The sequence below is a fragment of the Penicillium canariense genome, assembly GCF_028826845.1.
Source record: "Penicillium canariense strain IBT 26290 chromosome Unknown utg000007l_segment0_segment0, whole genome shotgun sequence".
NCBI lineage: Eukaryota > Fungi > Ascomycota > Eurotiomycetes > Eurotiales > Aspergillaceae > Penicillium > Penicillium canariense.
The window spans coordinates 130,307-153,804 of NW_026622734.1; the positions used below are offsets into that span (position 1 = coordinate 130,307).

At 52.3% G+C, this 23,498-nt stretch overlaps 9 protein-coding genes across 9 annotated transcripts; 2 read left to right on the top strand and 7 right to left on the bottom strand.

Annotated features, from left to right (window-relative positions):
• Positions 1–658: 658 nt before the first annotated feature.
• On the bottom strand, positions 659–1,882 carry N7482_009073 (zinc-dependent alcohol dehydrogenase; the record flags this gene model as incomplete). Its single annotated transcript, XM_056691197.1, has 3 exons — positions 659–1,350; positions 1,407–1,697; positions 1,762–1,882. The coding sequence occupies 3 exons, from the start codon at positions 1,880–1,882 to the stop codon at positions 659–661; spliced, it is 1,104 nt and encodes a 367-aa protein (XP_056538903.1).
• A 467-nt stretch (positions 1,883–2,349) lies between these two features.
• N7482_009074 (glycoside hydrolase family 76 protein) lies at positions 2,350–3,838 on the bottom strand (the record flags this gene model as incomplete). Its single annotated transcript, XM_056691198.1, has 3 exons — positions 2,350–2,919; positions 2,975–3,678; positions 3,730–3,838. 3 exons carry the CDS (start codon positions 3,836–3,838, stop codon positions 2,350–2,352), a joined length of 1,383 nt encoding a protein of 460 aa, XP_056538904.1.
• A 2,051-nt stretch (positions 3,839–5,889) lies between these two features.
• Positions 5,890–8,629, top strand: N7482_009075 (putative glycosyl hydrolase; the record flags this gene model as incomplete). The annotated part of the gene is made up of 2 exons (XM_056691199.1): positions 5,890–7,167; positions 7,220–8,629. The coding sequence occupies 2 exons, from the start codon at positions 5,890–5,892 to the stop codon at positions 8,627–8,629; spliced, it is 2,688 nt and encodes an 895-aa protein (XP_056538905.1).
• Positions 8,630–8,934: 305 nt separating this feature from the next.
• On the bottom strand, positions 8,935–10,125 carry N7482_009076 (uncharacterized protein; the record flags this gene model as incomplete). Its single annotated transcript, XM_056691200.1, has 1 exon — positions 8,935–10,125. One exon carries the CDS (start codon positions 10,123–10,125, stop codon positions 8,935–8,937), a length of 1,191 nt encoding a protein of 396 aa, XP_056538906.1.
• Positions 10,126–10,567: 442 nt separating this feature from the next.
• Positions 10,568–12,261, bottom strand: N7482_009077 (putative carboxylesterase; the record flags this gene model as incomplete). The annotated part of the gene is made up of 3 exons (XM_056691201.1): positions 10,568–11,763; positions 11,805–11,943; positions 12,010–12,261. 3 exons carry the CDS (start codon positions 12,259–12,261, stop codon positions 10,568–10,570), a joined length of 1,587 nt encoding a protein of 528 aa, XP_056538907.1.
• Positions 12,262–13,677: 1,416 nt separating this feature from the next.
• N7482_009078 (uncharacterized protein) lies at positions 13,678–14,124 on the bottom strand (the record flags this gene model as incomplete). The annotated part of the gene is made up of 2 exons (XM_056691202.1): positions 13,678–13,743; positions 13,801–14,124. The coding sequence occupies 2 exons, from the start codon at positions 14,122–14,124 to the stop codon at positions 13,678–13,680; spliced, it is 390 nt and encodes a 129-aa protein (XP_056538908.1).
• Positions 14,125–15,152: 1,028 nt separating this feature from the next.
• Positions 15,153–16,654, bottom strand: N7482_009079 (amidohydrolase; the record flags this gene model as incomplete). The annotated part of the gene is made up of 3 exons (XM_056691203.1): positions 15,153–15,924; positions 15,990–16,234; positions 16,283–16,654. 3 exons carry the CDS (start codon positions 16,652–16,654, stop codon positions 15,153–15,155), a joined length of 1,389 nt encoding a protein of 462 aa, XP_056538909.1.
• A 391-nt stretch (positions 16,655–17,045) lies between these two features.
• On the bottom strand, positions 17,046–18,149 carry N7482_009080 (glycoside hydrolase family 88/105 protein; the record flags this gene model as incomplete). The annotated part of the gene is made up of 1 exon (XM_056691204.1): positions 17,046–18,149. The coding sequence occupies one exon, from the start codon at positions 18,147–18,149 to the stop codon at positions 17,046–17,048; it is 1,104 nt and encodes a 367-aa protein (XP_056538910.1).
• Positions 18,150–18,985: 836 nt separating this feature from the next.
• On the top strand, positions 18,986–20,854 carry N7482_009081 (uncharacterized protein; the record flags this gene model as incomplete). The annotated part of the gene is made up of 5 exons (XM_056691205.1): positions 18,986–19,162; positions 19,222–19,416; positions 19,469–20,265; positions 20,348–20,559; positions 20,613–20,854. The coding sequence occupies 5 exons, from the start codon at positions 18,986–18,988 to the stop codon at positions 20,852–20,854; spliced, it is 1,623 nt and encodes a 540-aa protein (XP_056538911.1).
• Between the last annotated feature and the right edge of the window lie 2,644 nt (positions 20,855–23,498).

Consider the following 23,498-nt stretch of genomic DNA (forward strand, 5'->3'; position numbering starts at 1 on the left):
GCCTACAATATCACGATTACCTTTCTCGGTGAAAGCCTTTACAGAGAAGCCTCGTATATCCCGGACTGTATCTGCACCACATTTTTCGCCGCCAGTTGGGTTAAGAGGGAACAGTACGGGAGTTTTCCTGCCAGCTCCTTTCAAAACTTAGCTGATCCTAAGGAGCAAATATCGTTACTCACCTCGAACTCGCGGAACCTGTAGCCTTTGAATTGACATTCCCATTATACCAGCCATCCCAGACTGCCGTATCCAAAGCTCAGTCTCCATGATTGGAGAAAAGGTGAGCAGCCATTCCGCCAATAGATAATGCGCAAATCTGACAAGTACGCGAGGGTACGGATATTATCGAATGTTCACACAAGAATCTTGATGAGGCCTGGGGCATCCATCCACTACTATTCCGTCTCCAGCAACTAGTTGATTACATTTCCAACCCCGAGAGTGAGGCCGGAAGCTGCCTCGTCGATCGATTATTGTGGCTGCCTTTTATGATATATAGTAGTGAATTGTTGCCAGCGGAGACAAATTATAGACTGAATCACAGAAATTACCAGCGTTGGATTCTTCTTCTCCGCGTACACCCGTCATTTTAGCATCATCACAAGTCAATACCGATCCTATCAATCAACCCGGTACGATCTTCAACCAGCCGACATCACTCTTCCCAGTTGAAATTAATCACAATGCGCCCTGCAACTTGGCCTTTGCGAAGCTTTTCCACTGCTTCGGGCAGTCGATTAATTGGGTACACTTCACTGATCTGCTGAAGCACCCCACGCCGGGCAAAGTCCAAGGCGGCCGCGGTGTCCCTCCGACTGCCCACCAAGGTCCCTTTGATACTGAGGTTCTTGAATATGTACTCGCAGGGGTCGGTTCCCAGAATCAGTGACCCCACCGGAGGGAGCCCGATGCACATCACCATGGATCCTACTCGTTGGCCAACAAAGGAGACCGCCGTTTTGTACGCAGCTGGGGCTGTAACGAAGACACCGTGCACGCCGACTCCATCAGCAATCTGGATGACGGCCGTGGTAGGATCCTGTTCTTCCTTGAAATCGACGAAGGCTTCTGCACCCATTTTCATGGACAGCGCCCGTTTCTCATCACCGGTGTCCACGACAATTGGTCGCATCCCCATGGCCTTGGCTAGCTGTACGCCTTGAATGCCAACGCCACCTCCGCCACCTGGGAAAACTACCCAGGAGCCAGCTTTCAAGTTGGACTCGACGAGCGACCGATAAACCGTGCTCGCGCTGCACATAATAGGTGCAGCAACTTCATCGGGCACACCGTCTGGGATTGGTGATGCATATCGTGCAGGAGAGACGAGATATTGCTGGTACGTCCCTTGCCTGGACATTAGTTTTCGCTGAGTCTGGCGCTTAGTGGCATTTTGAACGTACCGGGGGTCATCAAGCCAGTATGAATCGCTCTTTTGCAGTATGTCTCCTTATCATCCCAGCACAAATGGCAAGACCCACAGGTATCTAGAAGTGGCTTGACCCCGGCTCGATCACCAAGTCTGAAGTTATTGACATTGGCGCCAACTTTGACAATAATACCTGCACCTTCATGGCCGGGAGACCGTACGCCAAACGTCGACATGGGTGGTGTATCCAAGTCACCCTGCATCATGTGGATATCCGAGGAGCAGAGCCCCGTGAAGTTCAGTCGAATCAAGACATCGTCAGGCCCTGTGTATTAAGAATTGTGGCAAGTTAACTCTCGTCAAAGGGAAATTCAGTCGGGGACTCATACCAGGCTCCGGCACTGGTACCATTTGTACCTCAACATGAAAATCTGGACCTTCGTTGATGACCACACCCGCTTTGCAGTGAGTGGGAATATCATATTGCTGCGTCTCTGTTACTGAGCCCATTGTGGAACCGCGAGCGACGCGATGGGTAGCGTACTCATCGCCATTGTACGATGGCCAGCGGTGTATAAGTAAGTAGTCTCTAACATAACCGGCCGAGCACCCGAGGCAAGACGCTGCGGAAATATCCCGCTATGTCGCTGACCCCTCTTTACGTTGTGAGATCGTATCATCATGGTGCTGCTGATGTCTTGGTCCCCTCTTTGTTCGGGGGGACGGGGCTATGTGGGGAAAACTTAGTCCCCGTTTATCCGAGTCTTCAGGCGCAAGCCCGGCAATTTTCTGGCGTTGACTGCGCAGACCATTTCAAGGGAGCGGTGGGTAGTCAAACAGATACAACAATCAGAATTTAAAGTATATATCGAGTGCTGGCCTTATTCACAAAACCCCATTCCACCTCGACCAATCAGCGGAAGCACACGATCAACGCGAGTACATCGGAAATAAAAGCCCCCTGAAAATGGAAAAAACTAATCCCAAATCAACCAGCCGCATGAACCACCAAGGGTGATTATCATCATCACAGTCAGGATGCCGGCACCGGCTCTGTCTGCTGTAGTGATGGTGTAGGAGAGAGCCTTTGGCTTTGGCTCTGGGGGCTTTCCACCGGCACTGGGATTTCCTTTACTGGTACCACCATTATCGCTAGTGACTGGCGGATCAACGCGTGTGATGAGATTGGACTGAACAACCTCCAGTGCGGCCATTTGTTGTCCGAAATCCTTGGTATGGTCCCACTTTTGGTCGGTCCATCTCAGACCACATGATGTCTGCTGGTCTCCTCCCGTGCAGGTTTTGGCGGCTGCTTGCCCTGAGGCTTTCAATTTAGGCATAATCTGGTCAAAGGTGAAAGGAGCTAGTTGAGTGGTAGAGGCCATCCATCGCGCGAGATAGCCCTTGAATGATCGCTGGTCGACCATGCAAGTGTTGACCGTCTCGCAAGCACGCTCATACATCACATTTTTCGGAGTCGTCGCGAAAAATATGTCTGTAGAGTTGAGAACTCTTTGCAGCCGATCTTTCCATTTGGGATCTTCGGTCTATCGGAAATCAGCTTCACCTCTTGAATTGCCACCATGGCTGATCAGTGCTTACCGCATTGTACATATTCGCCGCACCAAGCAAGAAAACCCCGTTGTTGTAGGTCCACTCAATCTTGTTCAGCTCTTTACACTCGTTCAAATCACTAGCTCCGTCCCAGAAGTGATAGTTTGTGGTCATGAAGCCGACGTCAGATATCCAATCCCATGCCTTCTCGGCCCAATCGGAATAGGTGCTATTCCCGGTATATTTCGCAAGGCGCGCGGCGAGGTGGAAGAAACCGCCTGTGGAGATGGTGTTCTTATAGTTGTAGCCATTGTTCCAAGTAAAGATCTGCCAGCGCAGGCCCCCTCCACAAGAGGATGGGTCCCAACGTGGGGCCTGGGTGTTGAATACTGCTTGGGCCATCTCCAGCCATTGGGGCTTGTCGTCCGGAGGATTGGGGAAGTTGCGTTCAGCTGCTGACATTGCTGCAAACGCCCAGAACACCTGGTCGTCATTTCCTTCCGTTTTACTCTGGTTGTTGGGCATAAAAGCGCCATTCTCGCCAGCTTGCCATGTCATACCCTGAATGGTAATGTCGTTCCAAGTATCGTCGCCCGTGTAGTACCAGTAATCAATCAATGCGTTGAACATTGCGCCAGCCTCCCACCAGTAGTATGGATCAGGCAAATTACCTGGGTTATCCCCAGGATTCATACCGGTGTAGTATGTCATCATGTTGGTGGCAATCTCCTTAGCTGCCTTTTTGATAGACTCTGGCCCGACGTCAGTCTCCTAGTCCATCGGGCTGGGCGGGTGCTCCTTACCTCCATCTTCAATATCCAAATCCACAGCCTGGACAGCACCCAGTCCTGCTAGACCAATTGTCAACAAACTCGCCCATGAGGGCTGAGTAGAGGAGCTGGCCGCCCGCATCACGGGTTGTGTTGAAGCCGATCAGGAACGGCAGAAGTTCGGAAGTGTCAATGGGGGATTGATCGGTGATTGGGCTTCAGCTTGAATTCTCTCTCATCAACAAGGGATTTCTGTATGCGACTAATTGCGATAAAGAATGGATTCGACGCCGTGGATCACGGCGATCTATTTCATTCACGCAACAGAACGAGCAAAGAAGAAGAGAAGGAAAAAGGGAGCACGACTTCAGTCACCATGAGGAGCAGCAAGTAGGAGGGGCCGTGTGTGGATCCAAGGACCGCATTCCAACAATCCCAGCAGTGCTGGCATGGTAACAACGCGTCCATCCCTCGAATCATCATTGCGCCCTACCCTGGGCGACCGGGGTCCTTGAGCCTGACGGTTGGCCGCATGAAGAACCCCTATCACGGACAGCTGCCACTTTCTCCGGAAATGGCACACAATGTGACAAGAGTGCAACCTCGAGCCCGTCTTTGTGTCGTGGCTTCCATGGCTCTGCGGCCCCTCCGCTCCACGATGAGGATCTACGTGGAATGCGGGCAGCAAGCTGTCAACCACTGGATCGATCGAGGGCAGCTGCAAGAAGAGAACCTATCACAAGGGCCAGAGACCTGTTTAGATGGAGCCGAGGCCTCTGTGGTTTGTTACCGCATGCGAGCAGCGGCAACAATCCTCGCATTCCAATGTTGTCACGTCCATCCCTTTCCGGAAGGGAGAGAATGGTTGGGTCTCGACCCCTTTCCGCCTTTCTCAGAAGAGTCAAGGACATATGATCAGGAAGACAATTTAGTTTCCTGCTTTTCCCATTGATCAGAAGTGTGAATCTAAGGCAAGATTGTCAGAATTGAGGGCTTAGTGGATTGAAACAGCCCAGCAGAACTGCTGGTTCCAACTAGTTATCGGGAAGGCGCGAGGTGGGCTCAACTCCCCCCGATGAAGCACTTGTACTTGATTCATCAAAGATGTCAAGCAAATCTAAGGTTGCAGTTATTTCATCCATTGAATTAATAGATTTAGTTCTCTGTTCCTCGACTTGGACTTCCCTGCTGCAAAATCAGTGTTAGTTACGTAAGATAGTTGATACCTTGGAATTCAGGCAATAAACCAGACCCATCTCACCAATTCACTTCATTTAGTCCGTGGCAATTGAGTACGCTGTGCCTTGATCCAGGAAACTGCAAGTTGCAGTTCATTGTTGGATGTGGTGTTCAGGTTGTTTGACTCTCCGAAGGTAATTCATAGATCATACTCCCATCTCCCAGTCGACACCAGGTTTTCCTATAGATCGGCTGTTCAACCTATAACAATAGTAGGAAGCAAAATACCGCATGAAAAAGTTTTACTCTGGAGGATCATTCAGCATGAACACATCAGAGGTGGAACAACTCAAGGGGTGGCTGGACGCTACAAGCTACCCTATAAATGGAACTAAGTTTGATACCTGCGCTGCCTACCTAAAATTAATGTCTCCCGCAGGCTTTCCTAGAACACATATATATTTATTTACTTTTGCGGCCTCACCACAGCTATTTTCCTGACCACTCCTAATTGACCGACGCACTCACGCCATTTCAGATTAGTCTCCTAATCAATCTATGGCGTGTTACACTAGGTCTGGTCTAGCTCATCGGGCAATCGGCGCCAAATTGAGCCCCGACAACCAAAGCAATGGCCCCCACCAAGCTCCCTGCCAAGGGTCTGCAGGGTCTTAGCAGCGCCAAACCACTCGCCCAGTTAGGAATTTGCTTGCTCGTCGCCAAACCCAACCGGCAAAATGCACGGTTCCCCGGAATTACCGAAGCCAACTAGTCCAGACTGAGAAGGTCCCTGCAGCAAAGTGATCTGCATCAGACAGACCATCTACCACGGTTGTACGGAGTAGAAACCCCTCGTTTGATCGGTCGCTTACGGTGCAACTTCGCCTTTTTTATTGATAGTGACAGCCGCGATTTAGGGCAATATATATTCGGGCCATCCACAAGTTCAATGAACACCATGTGGTCCATTTCCAGTGGACCCTGAAAACAAGAAGGAATTTGCTATACCTACTTATGAATCTATCACAAACGCTACGCGCCCTCTTTGTGGCCCTGGCTGGGGTGCATGCAGCGGGGAACACCGGGGAGCCTCTCATTTCAGCTCCAGGAGACACTGCAATCATCCCAGGATGGAGACTCCAATCCAGCACGCGCGTCTCAGACGATATGTCTGGCCTGTCCCAGCCCGGTGCGGATGTGTCTTCCTGGCATCATGTCGGCCCGCGCGGAACAGTCATGGCTGGGCTTATCGAAGATGGCGTGTACAATGATATGGAGTTATTTTATTCGGAGAATATGAAGCAACTGGACTCGGAGACTGTTTTCCGTTCTCCATGGCTCTACCGGCAGGAATTTACACTCAGCCCGACCGACAGCCAACACTTTGCGCTACAGACCCACGGCATCACCTCCAAAGCCGACATTTACGTGAATGGTGAGCTGATCGCGACGAGCGACGAGCAGCAGGGCTCGTACGGTGGCCACAAGTACAACTTGACCAACTATGTACAGGATGGAGCCAACTGCTTGCTTATCCGGGCCTATCCGACAAACTATCTGCGTGATTTTGCCATGGGTTTCGTCGACTGGAACCCGTATCCCGCGGACAACGGTACTGGCGTGTGGCGGCATGTGGAGATCTCACAGACAGGCCCTGTCTCAATGTCTCCTTTCCGGGTCATCACCGATTTCAATAAGGCGGGGCAGAACCAGCAGGTGAATGTGACGCTGAAAACCGACCTGGTTAACCAAGCACAGAAGACAGTTCAAGTAACATTATACGGCACAATTAGCTCACCGGACGGGTCCCAAGTTGGTCCTATAACGCATTCTCTTGAACTACGGCCTGGCGAGAATAAAACAATTTCAATCAGAGTCCCGGTCGAAAATGCCAAGATCTGGTGGCCAGCCCGCTGGGGTGCTCAGCCGCTGTACACAGTTCAAGCCAGCGCGCTTGTCCATGACAAAACCATGAAAGTGTCGGACAGGACTCGGCCTCAACAATTTGGTATTAGACAAGTTTCATCCTACGTCAACGAGCACAATGATAGGGCCTTCATTGTGAATGATCAGCCATTTCAGGTCCTGGGAGCAGGCTACGGACCGGACTTGTTCATGCGCTTCGATGAGACGCGAGTCGAGAAGATCTTCCAGTACATGCTTGATATGGGGATGAACACTGTGCGTCTTGAGGGGAAGCAGGAGCATCCAGAATTGTATGAGCTGGCGGACCGGATGGGCATGATGGTGTTGGCGGGCTGGGAATGCTGTGATAAGTGGGAGGGCTGGGAGGTAAGATCCCGCACCAAACGTACTCTCTGAGATACTGACACTCTACTTACAGTACAATGATGACGCCGCAGGGGCCAAGTGGGGAGAGTCGGACTACCCTATTGCTCGCGCGGCGATGCTTCACGAGGCAGAGATGATGCAAGCGCACCCTTCCATGCTTGGGTTCCTTGTGGGCTCGGACTACTGGCCAAACGACCGTGCCACAGAGGTATATCTGGCTGCTTTGAAGGAGATGGATTGGGAAAATCCGGTTATTGCGTCCGCTAGCATGCGTGGCTACCCGGAGGCCCTGGGACCCTCCGGAATGAAGATGGATGGTCCATATGACTGGGTGCCTCCCAACTATTGGTATGGCGACAAGGGAGGTGCTGCATTTGGTTTCGGGTCTGAGCTTGGTGCGGGGGTTGGTACACCTGAGATGGGCAGTTTGAAGAAGTTCATGTCCACCGTTGACCTGGAAACCATGTGGAAAGAGCCAGCGGCGGATCTATACCATATGTCCCGATATGACTCACAATTCTTCGACCGCTCGATCTACAACCAAGGTCTTTTTTCCCGCTATGGAAAGGCACTGGATCTCGAGGATTATGTGATAAAGTGCCAGATGGCAGATTACGAAGCGACTCGGGCTCAGTTCGAGGCATACTCGGCGCATCAGAACGCATCTCGGCCGGCGACTGGATCGATCTATTGGATGTTGAACAGTGCATGGCCAAACCTCCACTGGCAGTTGTTTGATTACTATCTGAGCCCAATGGGCGCATACTTCGGCACCAAAGTTGGCAATCGTCTGGAGCATGTTGCGTATAACTATGAAACTGAACGTGTGTGGTTGATTAACCATTCCCTGGAGCAGGATGGCGACCGAGAAATTTCTATTGATTTGATTGATACCAATGGAAAGGAGATTTCCGGAGCCAAGGTCGACACGAGTACGGTTCCCAATTCGTCCAAGGAAATCCAGCAAGTGAGCGGGATTAATAAGATCAAGGATGTTGCGTTCTTGCGCCTGGTGCTGCGCGACACCAAAGCAAACCGTGAACTGAGTCGCAATGTGTACTGGCTTTCCCCCAAGCCCGATGTCCTCAACTGGGATGAGTCCAACTGGTACTACACCCCGGTGACGGACTATGCCAATTACACCAAGCTCGAGACCCTCTCACCGGCTAGGGTGAAGGCCAGGGTGCAACCCGTCAAAGCGAAGTCCAAGGACGGCTTGACATACGCTGAGGTCCAGCTGGAGAACACGTCCAATGTCCCCGCCGTGTTCCTGCGGTTGAATGCTGTCAGGTCATCGGACGGCACTGAGATTGCACCAGTTTACTGGTCAGATAATTATGTGACCCTGTGGCCCAATGAGAAGCTTCGTGTGGTAGTCAGCTTTGAAGGCGACATTACGCAGACAGTCATTCAGGTATCTGGTCGAAACGTCGAGAAGCAGGCTTTGAAGGGCTCAAGGTAGGAAAGGAGTTGGGAAAGACGGAATTTGTGGGGCAAATGACCTGCATACACTGATATCGTACACATAAGCCTGTGTGATGAATTCAAATGCTCGCTGCTTACTTGCTTCAAACACGTGCAAAGTCATTCTCGAAGGATCAAATAACACCGGAGGAGATATGCCACAACTGAAAATTAGATCGAATGGAATGTGAATGCGTGCACTGGCCATAACGGAGAAGTAAATACACATATGCAATGTAGAACAGAATCGTTAACGGCACATGATTAATATCGAGGCATCCTCAATGAGGTGGCAGACGTATTTTAGTTGTTAGTTAATAGACTCAAGACTTGCGGCATCTTGGAGCCCGAGTATTCGACCCCGAGAACTGTCGGGCTCTTGAGATTCTCCGAGTAAAACACTTGGAATCGCTGGTCAGGATCGCACAGCCCGGGTGTTTTATGGATCTCCGGAAACGAAAGAAGCTCTTTCGTGGGGGCGGTGGCCCACAAATAGTACAGGGAGATGCTTTGCAAAGACCCAAAATTGCGACTGAGGTCTGTGAAAACAGACATCCAGTTTTCATCCCGTGACAAAGACACATGGTAGAATGTCAGCGCAGTCAAGCTCCCTCGGAGGCCCTCAAGAAGTTTCTTGAGATCCAGTACTCGCACCGAGGTTCGGAATAATGCCAGCTCCTGCAAATGAGAGAAGGCAGCGGTCTCCGCAAGTTCATGCATAAATTCACTGGCGAGATCATGCGAACCAAGATTGAGGAGAAGTGTGTGGAGATTGGGAGCACTCAGCACGAGCTCGAGGAGAAAGCCAAAATTATCGAGAGTTAGGTACTGCTCTAAGGAAAGTTTCTGTAGATTTGACCAGACCGTTTTGAACTCGGGTTGCCGGTATAATAGCTTCGGTAGGCGTCGCATATCCATTATTAATGTCCGGGAATACTTATTTGCATAGATGAGATGGAAGGAGGTGACTGGTAGCTGCGCGTCGACCACTAAGGCAAAGAACACAGCGACCGCATCCGAAATCGTGACCCGTTTCATATCAGGATGGCCTTCAGGGTATCGACAGAAAACGAAGAATGACCGACAGTTTGTGAAATTATTGACCAGATTATCGCGCAACCGGCGGATCGCCCCGATTTCTAAGGGCGCCGACAAAGGGCCCCAGGGATGTCGGGTCCAGACCAAGCCGCGCCCAACTTCATTCTGAAGCATAAAGGCGAGGCCGTGCACGTATGGTCGCAGTGCTTGATTTTGGGCAAGGGCATCAATGCGACCTAGGCTTTCTTCTGACAGGTCTGTTTTGACCGAGGAAAAGAATCGTCGCGCGAAATGGTGGAAGGTCTTCTTTTGCAGGTCGCGACAGACGAGGCGCAGATCTAGCAAGCCATCGCCTTGTAAGTGACTCGCGATGAGCTCAATCAGTTCGACCGCGAGGCTAGGAAACGGGGCTATTGAAGAATGCCGCTTCATCTCGACGGATGAGAAAGCGTGCATAGATACGGGGTGGACCAAACGACACGGGATTCACATTTTCCTACCAGCGCAGTGCTCGCGGGTTATGATGAAAGAGCGACGGTGGAGCCGTGGAGCTACCCCAGATTTCAAGAAATGCGTTAATCAGCCGTCAGTGGCGGCGTGTTTACCCCTCACTTGCCGGCGGAGGGACAAAGCGGAAGTACGCGCGGGATGGGCCGGAAGAGCAGTCAGGGAGAAAGGTGCCGAGGCGGAATGCCAATTTGGCGGGAGATGAGTAGGCTGGTCAACTATGGCTGAAGAGAACGAGGACTCGGCTCGCGTCGAGACGGTAATATATGCAGTAAGACAGAAGATGCCCGATTAAACGCCCACTCGAGAGCCTAGAAAAAGGTGCCACAATGTTATACAAACCAACGCTTTGTGTAAAAAACAGTCAAACCTCGAGAATATAAGATCATCATCAATGCTCCATGGACCGGGAAAGTTTCCTCCACATAATACATCGGTCCATTTGCTCCGGAGGCACAGGTTCCATTTCTGTTGAGCCCGTCTGGATCTTTAAGCGTTGTCCATACCCAATGCCCCATGTTTTCCACACGGGCGCATCCGCGTACTTATACACATTCGGGTCCAGGGCCTTGACGAAGCTGAGATAGTAGTTCATCGTAACAGGTACGATCTTGGCGTTGACGCTGGCGAAGGATTCGGATGCTTGATTGGTATCTCCCAACCCGAAAACCGCCGGCAACTCAAATACATGAGGCACTCCCATACCGCGTGCGATCTCCGTCGGGTCCCGCACATTGAACCGATAGTTCCACACCCGATAGGAGGAGAAATATCGAGTCATCATGGCGGCCATATGATTTCCAGGGCAGGTGAAAGTCGACTCGCCGTATGCCTGGGCGGCGGATGGGAAGTAGGGAGCGTGGTGGGGAAGAGGATCGGTGAGGGGATACGCCTGGTTGATCTCAGCTAGCTCCTCATCACTGAGACCCGGATAATTGTTCTTCATGAACTGTGCAACCTCCGCGGGGCTGCTGGCGTTATATCCAAAAGGCGTGCCCTCGTTGGTATCATCGGTAACAATCAGAGGCACCCGGATGAACTTGCCGTTCCCAAACAAGCTATACAGGCGATCGGTGATCAGGATTCCGTCCACCACGGGGAGGAAATACCACAATGGAGCCGGCGAGTCACTTCCACCGGGGAAAGGCTTATCGACGTCATACTTCATAATAGTCGTGATATCGACCGAGCGCAGACAGGCAAGGATGTTGTCCGCATCGCCGCAACCAACATCCTGCGCAAACCGCTGGTACTGGAACTCGGTCTCCGCGACCGTGCGCTGCGTGGGCCAGAAGGGGGATTCGGCCACCGCGCCGACGAACAGGTTCATATCTCGGCCGTCGTATGCTGTGAGATGGTGAGCGACCGAGCCAGCTCCAGCCGAGTCACCGTGAATCACCACATGGTTAGGGTCACCACCGAATTCGCGGATGTGCTTCTGCACCCAAGTGAGCACCTTGCGCTGGTCCAGCAAACCCACATTAAGGTCCCCATCTCGACGAACATCCTCGCTCGCAAGGAATCCGAGGGCTCCAACACGATAGTTGAAGTTGACGAAGATAATGTCATGTCCGGATTGCTTCACCACTTCGCTCCCGTTAAAGTTGAAATTGGCGTTGTCCGCATACCCTCCCCCTGGATGAACACCCACACCGGGAGATGGGAGTCGGTAGTCGCATTGGATGGCCGCCAAAGGTTGACGAACAAGCAATCTTCTCCCAATGAATCGCTAGTCCTCTGGCCCACACCGACGCAGACAGGTCCGAACTGCTGCATGTTAGTTTGCTGTTCCAGAGACTTTCGCATATCGCATCATTAGCGCTGAGCGCTTACCGCGGTCGCGTCTAAGACCTCTTCTGTCTGTTCCGGCTCTTCTGGTCCTCGGAATCGTAGCTCGTTCAATGGTGGCTTGGCGTATCTTATGCCCAAGTACTCATCGACCCCATTGCTTAGTGCGAAGCCTTGGTAGCGGGAGTATCCGAGATCGACAATGGCCGACCGGTCGAAGGATGCAGATGGTGACGGCGTGAAGGGTGACGCTGACAGGAGATCCCCAAGGATGCCGGCAACCAAAATGATTGCCATGCGAAAGGACATAGTAATGCCGTGGGATGCATATATACCAGGGGCGGGAGAGCTTGTACGTGGGACCGACTGGACTACGAACCGCCGGGTCCGTCTTTCTTGGCTGACGACAACCCGGACAAGCTCCCCTTTTTGAAGTGCTTCGGGCCTCAGGCACGACGGCTGACTCAGCATGGGCCCGCCCAGAATCCATGTGGTGCCTTAGGCCGTAGCTTGGGGGAAACCGCCTGTTGCGGGGCCAGGGGTACTTCTTGGGGCCTTCACCTACGCAATCGTTCGATATGCTTGTTTGCGTCGTGATGTAGAGTCCCGCATTGCGCTCCATTCACATTGATGGACAGAATGGACACCCACGGTGGTAGGGGCCGGTGTTCCCGCCCACAAACATCCGCATCTTTCCATCACTCCTGCGAGACAGCCGTTTTCGGTTCCTTCTACGAGTCTATACGGCGATTTGTGAAACGAAAGTTGAAAAGTACATCTTGCTGGATCGGGGACTTGACCCATGGTGCCTACCGAAAAGTCCAGGCCTTCATGATGAGTAGATCCAAAATGCTATGCATGGCTCTGTCGTTGACCACGACCGCTGTATCTCCACATCAAAGCTGTTTGGCCGAAAACAAAAAAGTTACTCTGATACGACGGACCCAGGATCGATGCCAACATGATCTATAATCATATGATCTAGAGTGTTGAATCTTCTGTTTCGTCTCATTTTTAGCTCGAAATCTTCTGATTCCATCATAGCCACGAACGATCATTTTGATAATTCTTGGTATATCTCTGATTTTGATGAACCAGTCCATCCAAGAGGGCGTTTATCATAAGGAATAATCATTCGTGGCTCTGATAAAATCAAAGATTTCTGGCAAGGAATCAGACGAAACAGAAGAGATCAATACTCTAGGCCATATGCACTACTCGGACTGAAAGGGAACTCCTTTGGCGCCAGGGAGCTAGGAGCGCAGTGGGTTCAAATGGTACTGAATAAGTGTTCGCACAGGTGTACTACCCAAGGAGGTCATCACTTGAAGAAAAATGATGCTTCTGTCGCGACTATCTTTCGTACCCACAACTACAATACCGTTTTCAACATCTTGGTATCGTATGTGGATCGACTGAGCTAGCAGAGGGTTTGTAGTCACACAGATGGCCTGCTCCCGCAAACAGTTCTCAATCTTTCCTAGGGAAGCTGCAATGCATTTACCACCCACGATCGGCCAAATCGCGAGGCCCTCGGCAAAGCTCTTGTTTCCTGGACAGAACTTTACGTACAGGCTTATAAGATTTAGTCGAAGTCTGACATCGATTGAACCGCACTCAAATTCAGATTCAAAGATTGATATATACAGAAGCAGGTGGAACAGAATAGGATATCTCATAGCTCATCATTCATATCGTACATGTGGTGATTGCCTAGTAGGCGTGGTGCATGCGGCTTCCGCGACCGTCGGTGCCGTGCATGCGTCGAGTGCCAGCAGCCTAGTTACAACCGTCAGCTAGGGTCTTATGATGACGGGTCAACTGTCGAGCACATACCTTGAGACCAGGACGACGTGTCAAACTTCCCTTTAGCTTCAGCATAGCCCCAGAAACTTTATCACCCATGGTCACCTTGCGCTGGTGATGGTGGTGCGACCTGGAGACACCCCAGCGACGCTTTGTGGTGCGCGGTGCAACAGGTGCGTGACGAGTAGTGGGAGCAGGAGCGTGGTGAGTAGTGGTAGCAGGACCGTGGCGGGTGGTTGTGGTCTTAGTCTTGATGGTCTTGGTTCGGGCGTTACGGCCCTTCAACCGCGTCATGAAGGATGGCTTGCTCTCCCGGGTGGTCGTGGTCGTTGGGCGTTGGCGACGATGGAACATTTTGGCGGTTGGAACAGTTGAGTTGTTGGAGGATTATATTTTCAATTATTCAACAATAAGCGTAAGGTTGGACTTCGGTATCTAAACATACATCTTTCCTCCAGGACCCCACGAGCTTAAATAACCCAACGACTTCAACAGAATCCTGATTGCATCAGACCCCTCATCATCGAGGTCCACGTACGCCAAGCACCGAGTCGCGTTTAGAATCCAGATGACAGGGGTTGTCTGCGGTGGCGCTAAGCCGGCACGTCATCCGTGGAAAGATCGGCGCTAACAATCTCCAGTCAACTCTGCGCCGCGAAGGACATGCGACAGTTAATTTATTTGCAGCTATTTGATTTGTTCGTTGTCCTGCAGGGAGCTTCAGGCAGAACAAGGGTGTTTCTATTCGCGTCCAAATGGTCGTTTGTGATAGGGCTCTTGTTTACTGCGGGTGTGACATCATCCGGCATTGCTGAGACCCTCGACAGGTTGGGAGAGATCGCATCCTTTTCTGTCGCCTGAGATATGGCGACATCATGTGGATGAATGATATTTGGGAGAACTCTGAATCTGTAGAGATACCCTTTTTGAAGGGTTCCACCCCGCCGATGATGTCAAGGCATGTTACCAGATTGGGTGGTCTGTGCACAAGGCTCTCTGCGGTACGCACTCCTGACTATAGAGCAAATTGCATTATGGTGGAGTGAAAGAACATCAATCTTCAAGTGGCTGTGAGTAGATCAAGTCGACGAACTAGAAGCTCTTCTAAAGCCACTGTGTTTGCGAATTGTATCCCAACAAACCAGTCAAGCCCCACTCAACCCCGATGCTGCTCTGGTTGTAGCAAAGGTAGGTTAGGTTATAGGGGATGAGTAAATGAAAAGAAACGAAGAGGGTATCATGCCATTGCGATGTTAGAAAAAGCTAATAATACAGGAAGGAACGGCTATGTGCTCGCCAATGGCTCCTCAGGAAATTCACAAGTCAACACTCACGGACGTATTTCTCCGCGTGGAAGTCGAAGGACCGTAGGCATGCTCCCTCTATTCGATGGGCCAGCGGCCTTTCACCTTGCTGGACAGACCAGCACGCTCAACCACCTCGCGGCTGCGGTTCTTCGCCTCTTCGACGATCTCTTTCTCATCCATCGTCATAAGCTCACCATTCTGGACGAGTACTTCGCCATCGACAACAACCACGTCGACGTCGCGACCGGTGGCAGTATACACCACTGCGCTAACTGGGTTGTGCCACGGTTGGTTGTGGAGCCCACGAACATCGATGGCAACAAAATCCGCCTTCTTTCCAACTTCCAGACTACCAATGCGATCATCCAGCCCAAGGGCCTTAGCTCCATTGATAGTGGCCATTTCAAGAACGGACTCGGCAGGCACAGCGGTAGGATCGTACGAAATACTTTTGTGAATAATCGCTGCCAGCTTCATCTCCTGCAAGAGATCGCAGGTGTTGTTGCATGGAGCACCGTCGGTGCCCAGCCCGATGTTAACGCCCGCCTGCTGGAGATCGGGCACTCGGCAAATACCCGAGGCAAGCTTGGCGTTGGAAGTCGGACAGTGTGCGACATGAGTTCCTGACGCAGCAAGAGTCTTGATGTCCGAATCGTCAAGGTGGACCATGTGCACGAGAACCGTGGAGGGACCCAACAGGCCGACCGAGTCGCAATACGACATGGGTGTGTGCGAGACCGAGGCGAAGAAATCGCGGTCAGCTTTGACTTCGGCACAGTGCATGGTGATTGGGATTCGCTTATGGCGGGAGACAGCCGTCATTTCTTTATACAGGGCATCGGAGACACTACCATCGGTTAGTATCTGACCCGTTTTGCTGAGCACTCCGGCCATAGTGCGGTCGACACTCACCCGCCAGGGGTTCTGGCGCCGAACCACACGCGGATACGATCATTGGCGGCGCCATTCCACTTCTCCCACATCCTCACAGTACCCAAGAGAGAGGTTTCGCGGTTCTCAACCAAGCCGGGATGCATGGCCCAGGCATCATCTTTGGCATACTTGGCAATGTCCATGACAATCTTGCCCAGACAGCCACGAATACCGGATTCTGCGACAGCACGAGCCAGCCCATCGAAGCCATAACGGTCGGCAAACTACCCACATTAGACCCAGCCGAATGCATAAAGTCGGTTCATACTCACCATGCTCTCCAGGAAACAGGTCGTGCCCGACTTCAACATCTCCCCGATGCTCAGACGCGCCGCCGCATACCCATCTGCCTCGGTGAGGTTGCCCTGCAGCACCCAGATACGCTCGCACAGCCACGACACCAGCTCGAGGTCATCAGCGGTCCCTCGCAGCAGGGTCTGCGCGGTATGCATATGGGTGGAGATCAACCCGGGGATGATGATGCGACCGGAGAGGTCGTGCTCCTCATCCTCCGCGTATCTCTCCTGAAGCACCGTAGTTTTGCCAATATCAGCGATGGTATCGCCATCGACGCGAATGGCCCCGTCATCAATGATACGGCGGGAGCCATCCACGGTGATAATGGTGGCGTGCGTATACAGCATGCTGGGTAACACCGTTGCACTGTGGGATTGCGGCGGGCTAGACGGAGCGAAGAGTGGGTAGTGTGAGATCGGATAGCGAAGTCAGAACAAGCCCTGTCGTTCTTGTCTGGTCTTGACACTGGGGAAACCGAGGCTATTAAATTGCACAACATGCGAAATGGCCAATCTCCCCCACCATTCGTTAAGGCAGCCCCGCAGACGGAGACCGCCGATGCCCCGCGGGGGCAGGCGAGCGGGGCGATAAAGATAACATCCGTTAGTAACGTTGATTAACGCACGTTTTCATGCCAACCGGTAATTGCTGGACACACAATTCATTGAGATGTATAAGTCTATTGCTATTGACACCATCGATCTACATAATGCATGATCGCGTAACAGGACCAATCACCTATAGGTAGGTCCGGAGGTACTCGCCAAGGGCCATGATGGCCATCGCCTGGCCATATGGCATCGACGTCAAGGGAATGTCCTTATAGAACTGAAGGCAATCGCCCATGCCAGTCCCGAAGCTGGTATTGAGGAGCTCGCCCTGCGGATCCACATCTTTCAGGACGGAGGTAATGGCCTTCTCCGCGACGGGTCGGTACGCGGCGCTAATATAACGCTTGCGCACCGCCTTGAGGATACCATAGGCGAATCCGGCGGTGGCCGACGCCTCGAGGTACGAATCGGGATGGTCCAGGAGGGTGTGCCAGGCGCCCGACTCCGATTGAACACGCTGGAGTGCCGCGCACTGGGCTTCTAGGGTGTCGATCAGGTGTAGCCGGATCGGGTCGGTCGATTCCAGGTCCAGCAGCTCAATGATTTCGGGGATCACGATGGTCACCCAACTGTTGCCCCGCGCCCAGCGCGCGTCGGCAAAGTTGTGACCTCCATCCTCGAAAGTCCATCCGTGGAAGAATAGACCGGTCTTCGTGTCAAATAGATACTTGATGTGTGTGAGGAACTGCTTCTTGGCCTCGGCGATGTACCCGGGGCGGTTCAGCAGCTTGCCGATCTTGGCGAGAGGCATCACGGTCATCATGAGGGTATCGTCCCAGAGTTGCTGGTAGTTCTCGGAGTTGTATGTGATGTGCTGCATACCGCCGTAGCGAGTGCGCGGCAATTCGTGCATCGCCCATTCGGCCCACGCGTCCAACCAGGGCAGATATGTGACATTGCGGGTCTTCTCGTAGACATAAGCGAGGGTCAGGAACACAGCCATCGTGTTGATATTCTTGGTGGTACCACCCTCAGCGAATCGTGCGGCAAACCACTCCTCAATGATCGTCAGCAGGCGCTCATCGCCAGTTAATTCATAGTATTTCCACACGCCGTACAGGCCAATGCCGTGGGTCCACTCCCAGCCATGCCAGGACTTGGTATCGATGATGCGACCGTCGGAAAGGTGCAGGAGGAACCTGCCGGTCTCGTCTTTGATATTGACGAGGTTATCAATGAGGAGGTTGACCGACTGGTGGACAGCAGGGGCGGGGGGGCGGGTGGCAGCCATTGTGAGACGGAGACAGAAGGTCGCGACAGAGTGCTTGGCGAGGAGTGCTTGTCAAGGGGGAGCTACAGGGCAAGGCGCTGATTCCACTGGGTTCAACGCGCGGCTGGTGTTTTCGTGCAGCCGCTGGCAGCCAAGAATTGGAAATGTTCAGATCTCCCCTGGCCAGCTTCCTCCGCACCCAATAAGTACCGGCGCGAGGGCTCCCCCATGGGTGATTTGCGGAAGAACTCAGCTGCCCCTCGATCCACGAATCCCCACGAACCCCCGCGCGGAGCCAAGAAGCAGTCGGGCTATCGCAGGCCGAAGTCGGGCCAACCAGCAGCAGCAACCTGGGTTAAGCGAGGCCCACTGATGGGGGTCTCGCCAAAATGATAGCGCGGAGCGGTCCGGGACTCTTCATTCGGGCGATTACTTCCCCGGACTCTCGACGTTGCGTCGGGGAGACACAAGCCGTTCAGCAGGTTCGCGAGGAGACTCCGCCCGCCAAGAAGCCCGTAGGAAAACAAGCTGCACCCTTGTCATTGGGCGCTCGGTTTTAACCGTTCATTCCAGTGATCCGGTCGGACCTGATAGGACACAAAAAGGCAGAAAATGACAAGGGCATGGCACGACAGGGACGAGATGGCTGATTTCCCAGGTGCCGCCGGGCTCATGGTAGTTCTTGGCGCGCCCCGTTCAGCTGGGGAGAAAGAAGGCTGTCGCGTTAGATTTATGCGCTCCCGTGTGACTCGCATTCGGGGGGTTGGTTATAAGCCCAGCCAGGTCGCCCGGGTGGTTCCTGTCTCCTTGTGTCCCAAGTGGTGTTATCGTGACTCCTAGGATTTGACTCACCCCGAATGGCTCATAACCAGGCCTCATCCCAGCTGGGGATTGAGCAGGAGACCACTCAGCAGCCTGCCGCCGAGATGGGGAAATATCAAACTGACCAGGATATCTCCCACGTCGAGCGGGTTCTTTCGCCGGAGGATGACCTGAAGAAGGAGGACATGGATCTGTCGCGAGTGGACAAGGAAGTAAGTAGGAAGGACACCGGCATAATGTTGACATAACGTTAACAGGGGATGGTTCGCAGGTCCAAATGTATGCCAGCCGTGGGCGGTTTGACATAAGCGAGGCCGACAACAAGCGACTCAAGCGCATGATCGACCGTCGTGTCCTGGTGATTATGATCTTGACCTACTTCCTGCAGGCCCTTGATAAGGGCACGATGAGTTTCTCGTCAATCATGGGCATCAAGACCGATGCGCATCTCGAGGATGGACAAAAGGTTAGCGCTCGCTTCAGAGGCGGCATACAATAACTCTCTAATGCAAGCATAGTACTCTTGGCTCACCACCTGTATCTATATCGCGGTTCTGATCGTTGAGTATCCGACGAATTGGATCATCCAGCGCGTCCCTATCGCCAAGTACCTTGGTATCAACATTTGTCTATGGGGGACGACTCTGGCGCTCCACGCTGCCTGCCACAATTTCGCGGGCCTGGTGGCTGTCCGCACCCTGCTGGGAATCTTCGAAGCCTGCTGTCAGCCCACCTTTGTGTTGCTATCCTCTATGTGGTACAAGCGCGAAGAGCAGGCCGCGACCGTGACCTACTGGTACATGATGAACGGCGCCCAACAGATCGTCGGCGGATTGCTCGCTTATTGCTTCACGCTAATTGGCAGCGATAAGGTCCTCAAGTCCTGGCAGGCACTGTTCTTGTCCTACGGCTGTCTGTCTGTGCTGTGGGGCCTGTTCGTCATGTGGTGGATGCCCGATTCGCCGATGCGCGCCAAGTGCTTCAGCGAGGATGACAAGCACCTGATGATCGAGCGATTGCGTTCCAACCAAACTGGTATTCAGAATAGAAAGTTCCGATCCTACCAAGTGTGGGAGGCCTTCCGTGACCCTCAGACGTGGTGCTACTGCAGTATCCAGATGTTCACTACCTTGCCCACTAGTGGTCTGGGTGCCTTTGCTGGTATTATCATGAAGAGCTTCAAGTTTACAACGCTACAAAGCCAATTGTTAGCTATGGTACTGGGCTCCTATATCATTGTGATTCTGCTCACATCGGCATGGCTGGTCAAAAAGTACAACCAGAATCTGTTGGTTATGCTGGGTTTCGTTATTCCGTGAGTATTTCTGCCACCAATGTGTGGCCATAGGCTATATGCCTGCTACCCCGCTGGTCCTGGTTTGCTAATTTCGAGACAGATCCTATGTTGGCACTATCGTCTTGATGACCGTCAAGAATACTACCTTGGCGACCAAGGTCGGTCTGTTGATAAGTTACTATATTACCTTGTCTTTCTGGTCGGCTCAAACACTCGCCTTGTCGATGGTCTCTCGAAATATCGCCGGTCAGACCAAGAAGGCGACCGTCGTTGCCGCAACATTTGTTTCCTGGGCTGCCGGGAATGCGATTGGTACGCCTCAACCACGGGTCTTACGCTCTTGCGATGCTAACCTCCATGTGCAGGCCCACAAGTATTCCTCGACTGGGATGCGCCCCGTTATCATATCGCCTGGAGTGTACATCTTGCTTGCTATGCCTGCATGACCGTGGCAGTGATTTACCTTCGCTTCCATTTGAAGCGGCAGAACAAGCGTAAAGATGAGCTCCTCGCCGCCGCTGACATTTCTGCCGCTGACCCGAACCTTGTTCACGCTTTCGAGGATAAGACAGATCAGGAGAACTTGAACTTCAGGTATGTTTACTAGAGCCTCGCTCTGAAAGATGGGAGCGGCATTGTGCTCTTTCGCGCAAGTGGATGTGGAATTTATACTGAATTTACATATGATCGATTATTCGTCATGTATCATGATGAAACAATGAATACAGTTTGGCCTGAATGTAAGGGAGACATGTGAAAACACGCAGTGTGGGGATATATTACCGAGGGAATTCTCATAATTTGTAATATGAAAGCGCGCAGACGGTAAACGCTAAGTTCGTCATCAGCGATCGTCTACCAGCTGCAGCAGACTCCTGCATGGAAATTAAATAGGATTAGTGTCCCAAAGAGTTAGACCATCATAATGAAACAAACTACATATGCTCTAACCTTGCGGCACATAAGAGAGCATTGCATGCGCCGCATCTCCGAGATGGATTAGCTTCCTGGAAATCCAGCGATCCATAATCGAATTGAGGATCCGGTCAATTATCCCGATAACCATCAACAATCTGAACATCATCGGCATCATCTGACACCCAGAAAGACTCATGATTGCCACATACAGTGTATCCCATTCCTCGAACTCCTTCCTCATACCGTCACACCACGATCCACCGCTAGCTCATGCAAGGCTTCGTGGAAATGAGCCTGATGAATGACTCAGTAGGGCGCATCAAACAGCTCGCGGAACCTGGCATCAAGTCTTATCTGACCCATGATTTTACCGTTTTTCCAGCGGCGCATAAGCATACTTTCTGCTTCGTTGACTTGTTTTGCTACCCACCGGCAAAGGCCGAGCTTGAGCTAGAGTCTGGTGGAGTTTGGAGGAAGTTGGAAATTTTAGCTATCTATCTACCTCGGCTAGTGTTGGCTCGTTCATAGATAGTAACGGTGGGGTTCTTCCCGGCCAGGGCGATGGCTGGGGCAAGGCCGTTCAATCCCGTCCCGACTACAATCACATCGAGCCGCTGAGGAGCATCATTGTCTGTTGATTCAGAAGGAGCGTAGCTTTCGCTTCCTCTGAAAAAAAAAAAGTTGCAAACTGTTACTTGGGTAACTGGGAGACTGATAGCATGGAGAGTCAGCAGTGGGACGTCTTAGTTCGTTCTCTAATGTCATACAGGTTCGGGATCACCTGTGGCCCTTGACCGGGGGCCCAGCAATGAGCTTAGGGGTCCTGATTTGTTATCGGATATAATCGCCACGTTTCCGAAGTGGATTAGGAGGACCCTGATCCACTCGGGACAAAAGCCTATACCAGGGTCCGCACCCGCAAAAGGGACTTTGCTGATACTAAGCGCGCCTCGTGGGGGTAGATAAACACCCGAGAGACCGTTCATTGGTGCAAATGGCCAGGGACAGGTAGTCTCCACTCCAATCTTCGCCATCTTCAGATATCTTGCGGAGTAATGGTTCGGGTTGGGTGATCTGGTGCACTCACCAGTGGACTAACTATATAGGGAAGGTGGTCGACGCACCGTATTAAAGGCTAGGGGCATCATTGGCGACTTCTTGATTGCTAGCGGGTAACTCAATCTGACCGTATTCATCAACACAATCCCACCAGCGCCTCAGGTGTCCGCTCAGGTAGACCTGGCCCAGACCCTCGGGTAACCCTCAGGGTCCTCGCGTGACAGATCTTGGCTAGAAACGGGACTTTTTTGCTATTATAAGGTGTCTACTAGCTTAGTTATTAGACCTAATATAGTATAGTCTATCCTCAATAGGTAATGCGTGGTATATGCGGGTCGCTACGGGTCCTTTTGGGTAGTCCAACCTCGGAGGGTAGGGTGGGGGTTATTGAGGTTCGACCCTGACCCTCTGAGGGTTGGTTCCAGGGTCCGGGCCAGGTCTAAGCGCAGGGTTCTCTGATAGCTAGCGCGGCGGGGCTTTAATTGCGTGCCGCGCTCCTCCACGTTCCGCGACCAGAAATGCCCAGGGCCATGTTTCCTTCGCTCTCACTACGCTCTCATCACCCACGCTAGACTCGTGTACATACCCGCATACGGGGCGTACAAAGTATGTATACATTTGGGACGACATTGATTCGTCAGAACCCCTTATGTGATCCACGTGACCCAGTCGGATATTCCAGGGGCGCCGCAAAAGTCTATGACCTTCCCTGGCCAGCCCTGTTCTGCCAGTTATATTCTGCCGTCCTAAAAAAAAAAAAACTCGAAATAAATTCATACGACCCATTAGATTCAACAATAACTTGAACCTGACGAGGCATGCATTTGAGTCACCCTCTAAAATGCTAAAATCCTAAGAATCTAAATCACGGCTAGTCTACTTGTGTGCGAGCGTGTTGCACCACTCAAATCTCAAATATGGGAAAGCGGGATGGGCGGTAAGAACTGGCGGTCAGGTAGGGGGCCACAGACTTTTGCGTCGAGCGTGGCCCGGCCACAAACGCCCCACGTACCAAACCTTGGGGAAAGCTTCGGTGATGCAATCTTTGGCCTGCTGGCCGGGACTCTGTTGGAATTGGATCTGGCCACGCGCTCTGGCTGGTGCGTGGTCCTACCACGGCAGACCCCTACTGGTCGGCGATCGCTCCTTAGCAAAGGGAGCACCCTCGACTACCGGACATGCACCTGCATTAGGGGCGCGTAGTAGTATCCTTGAGAGTTTCCCTTAGACCAAAACCTTAAAATGGGGAGGGGATCGGCTAAGAGATATGAAGC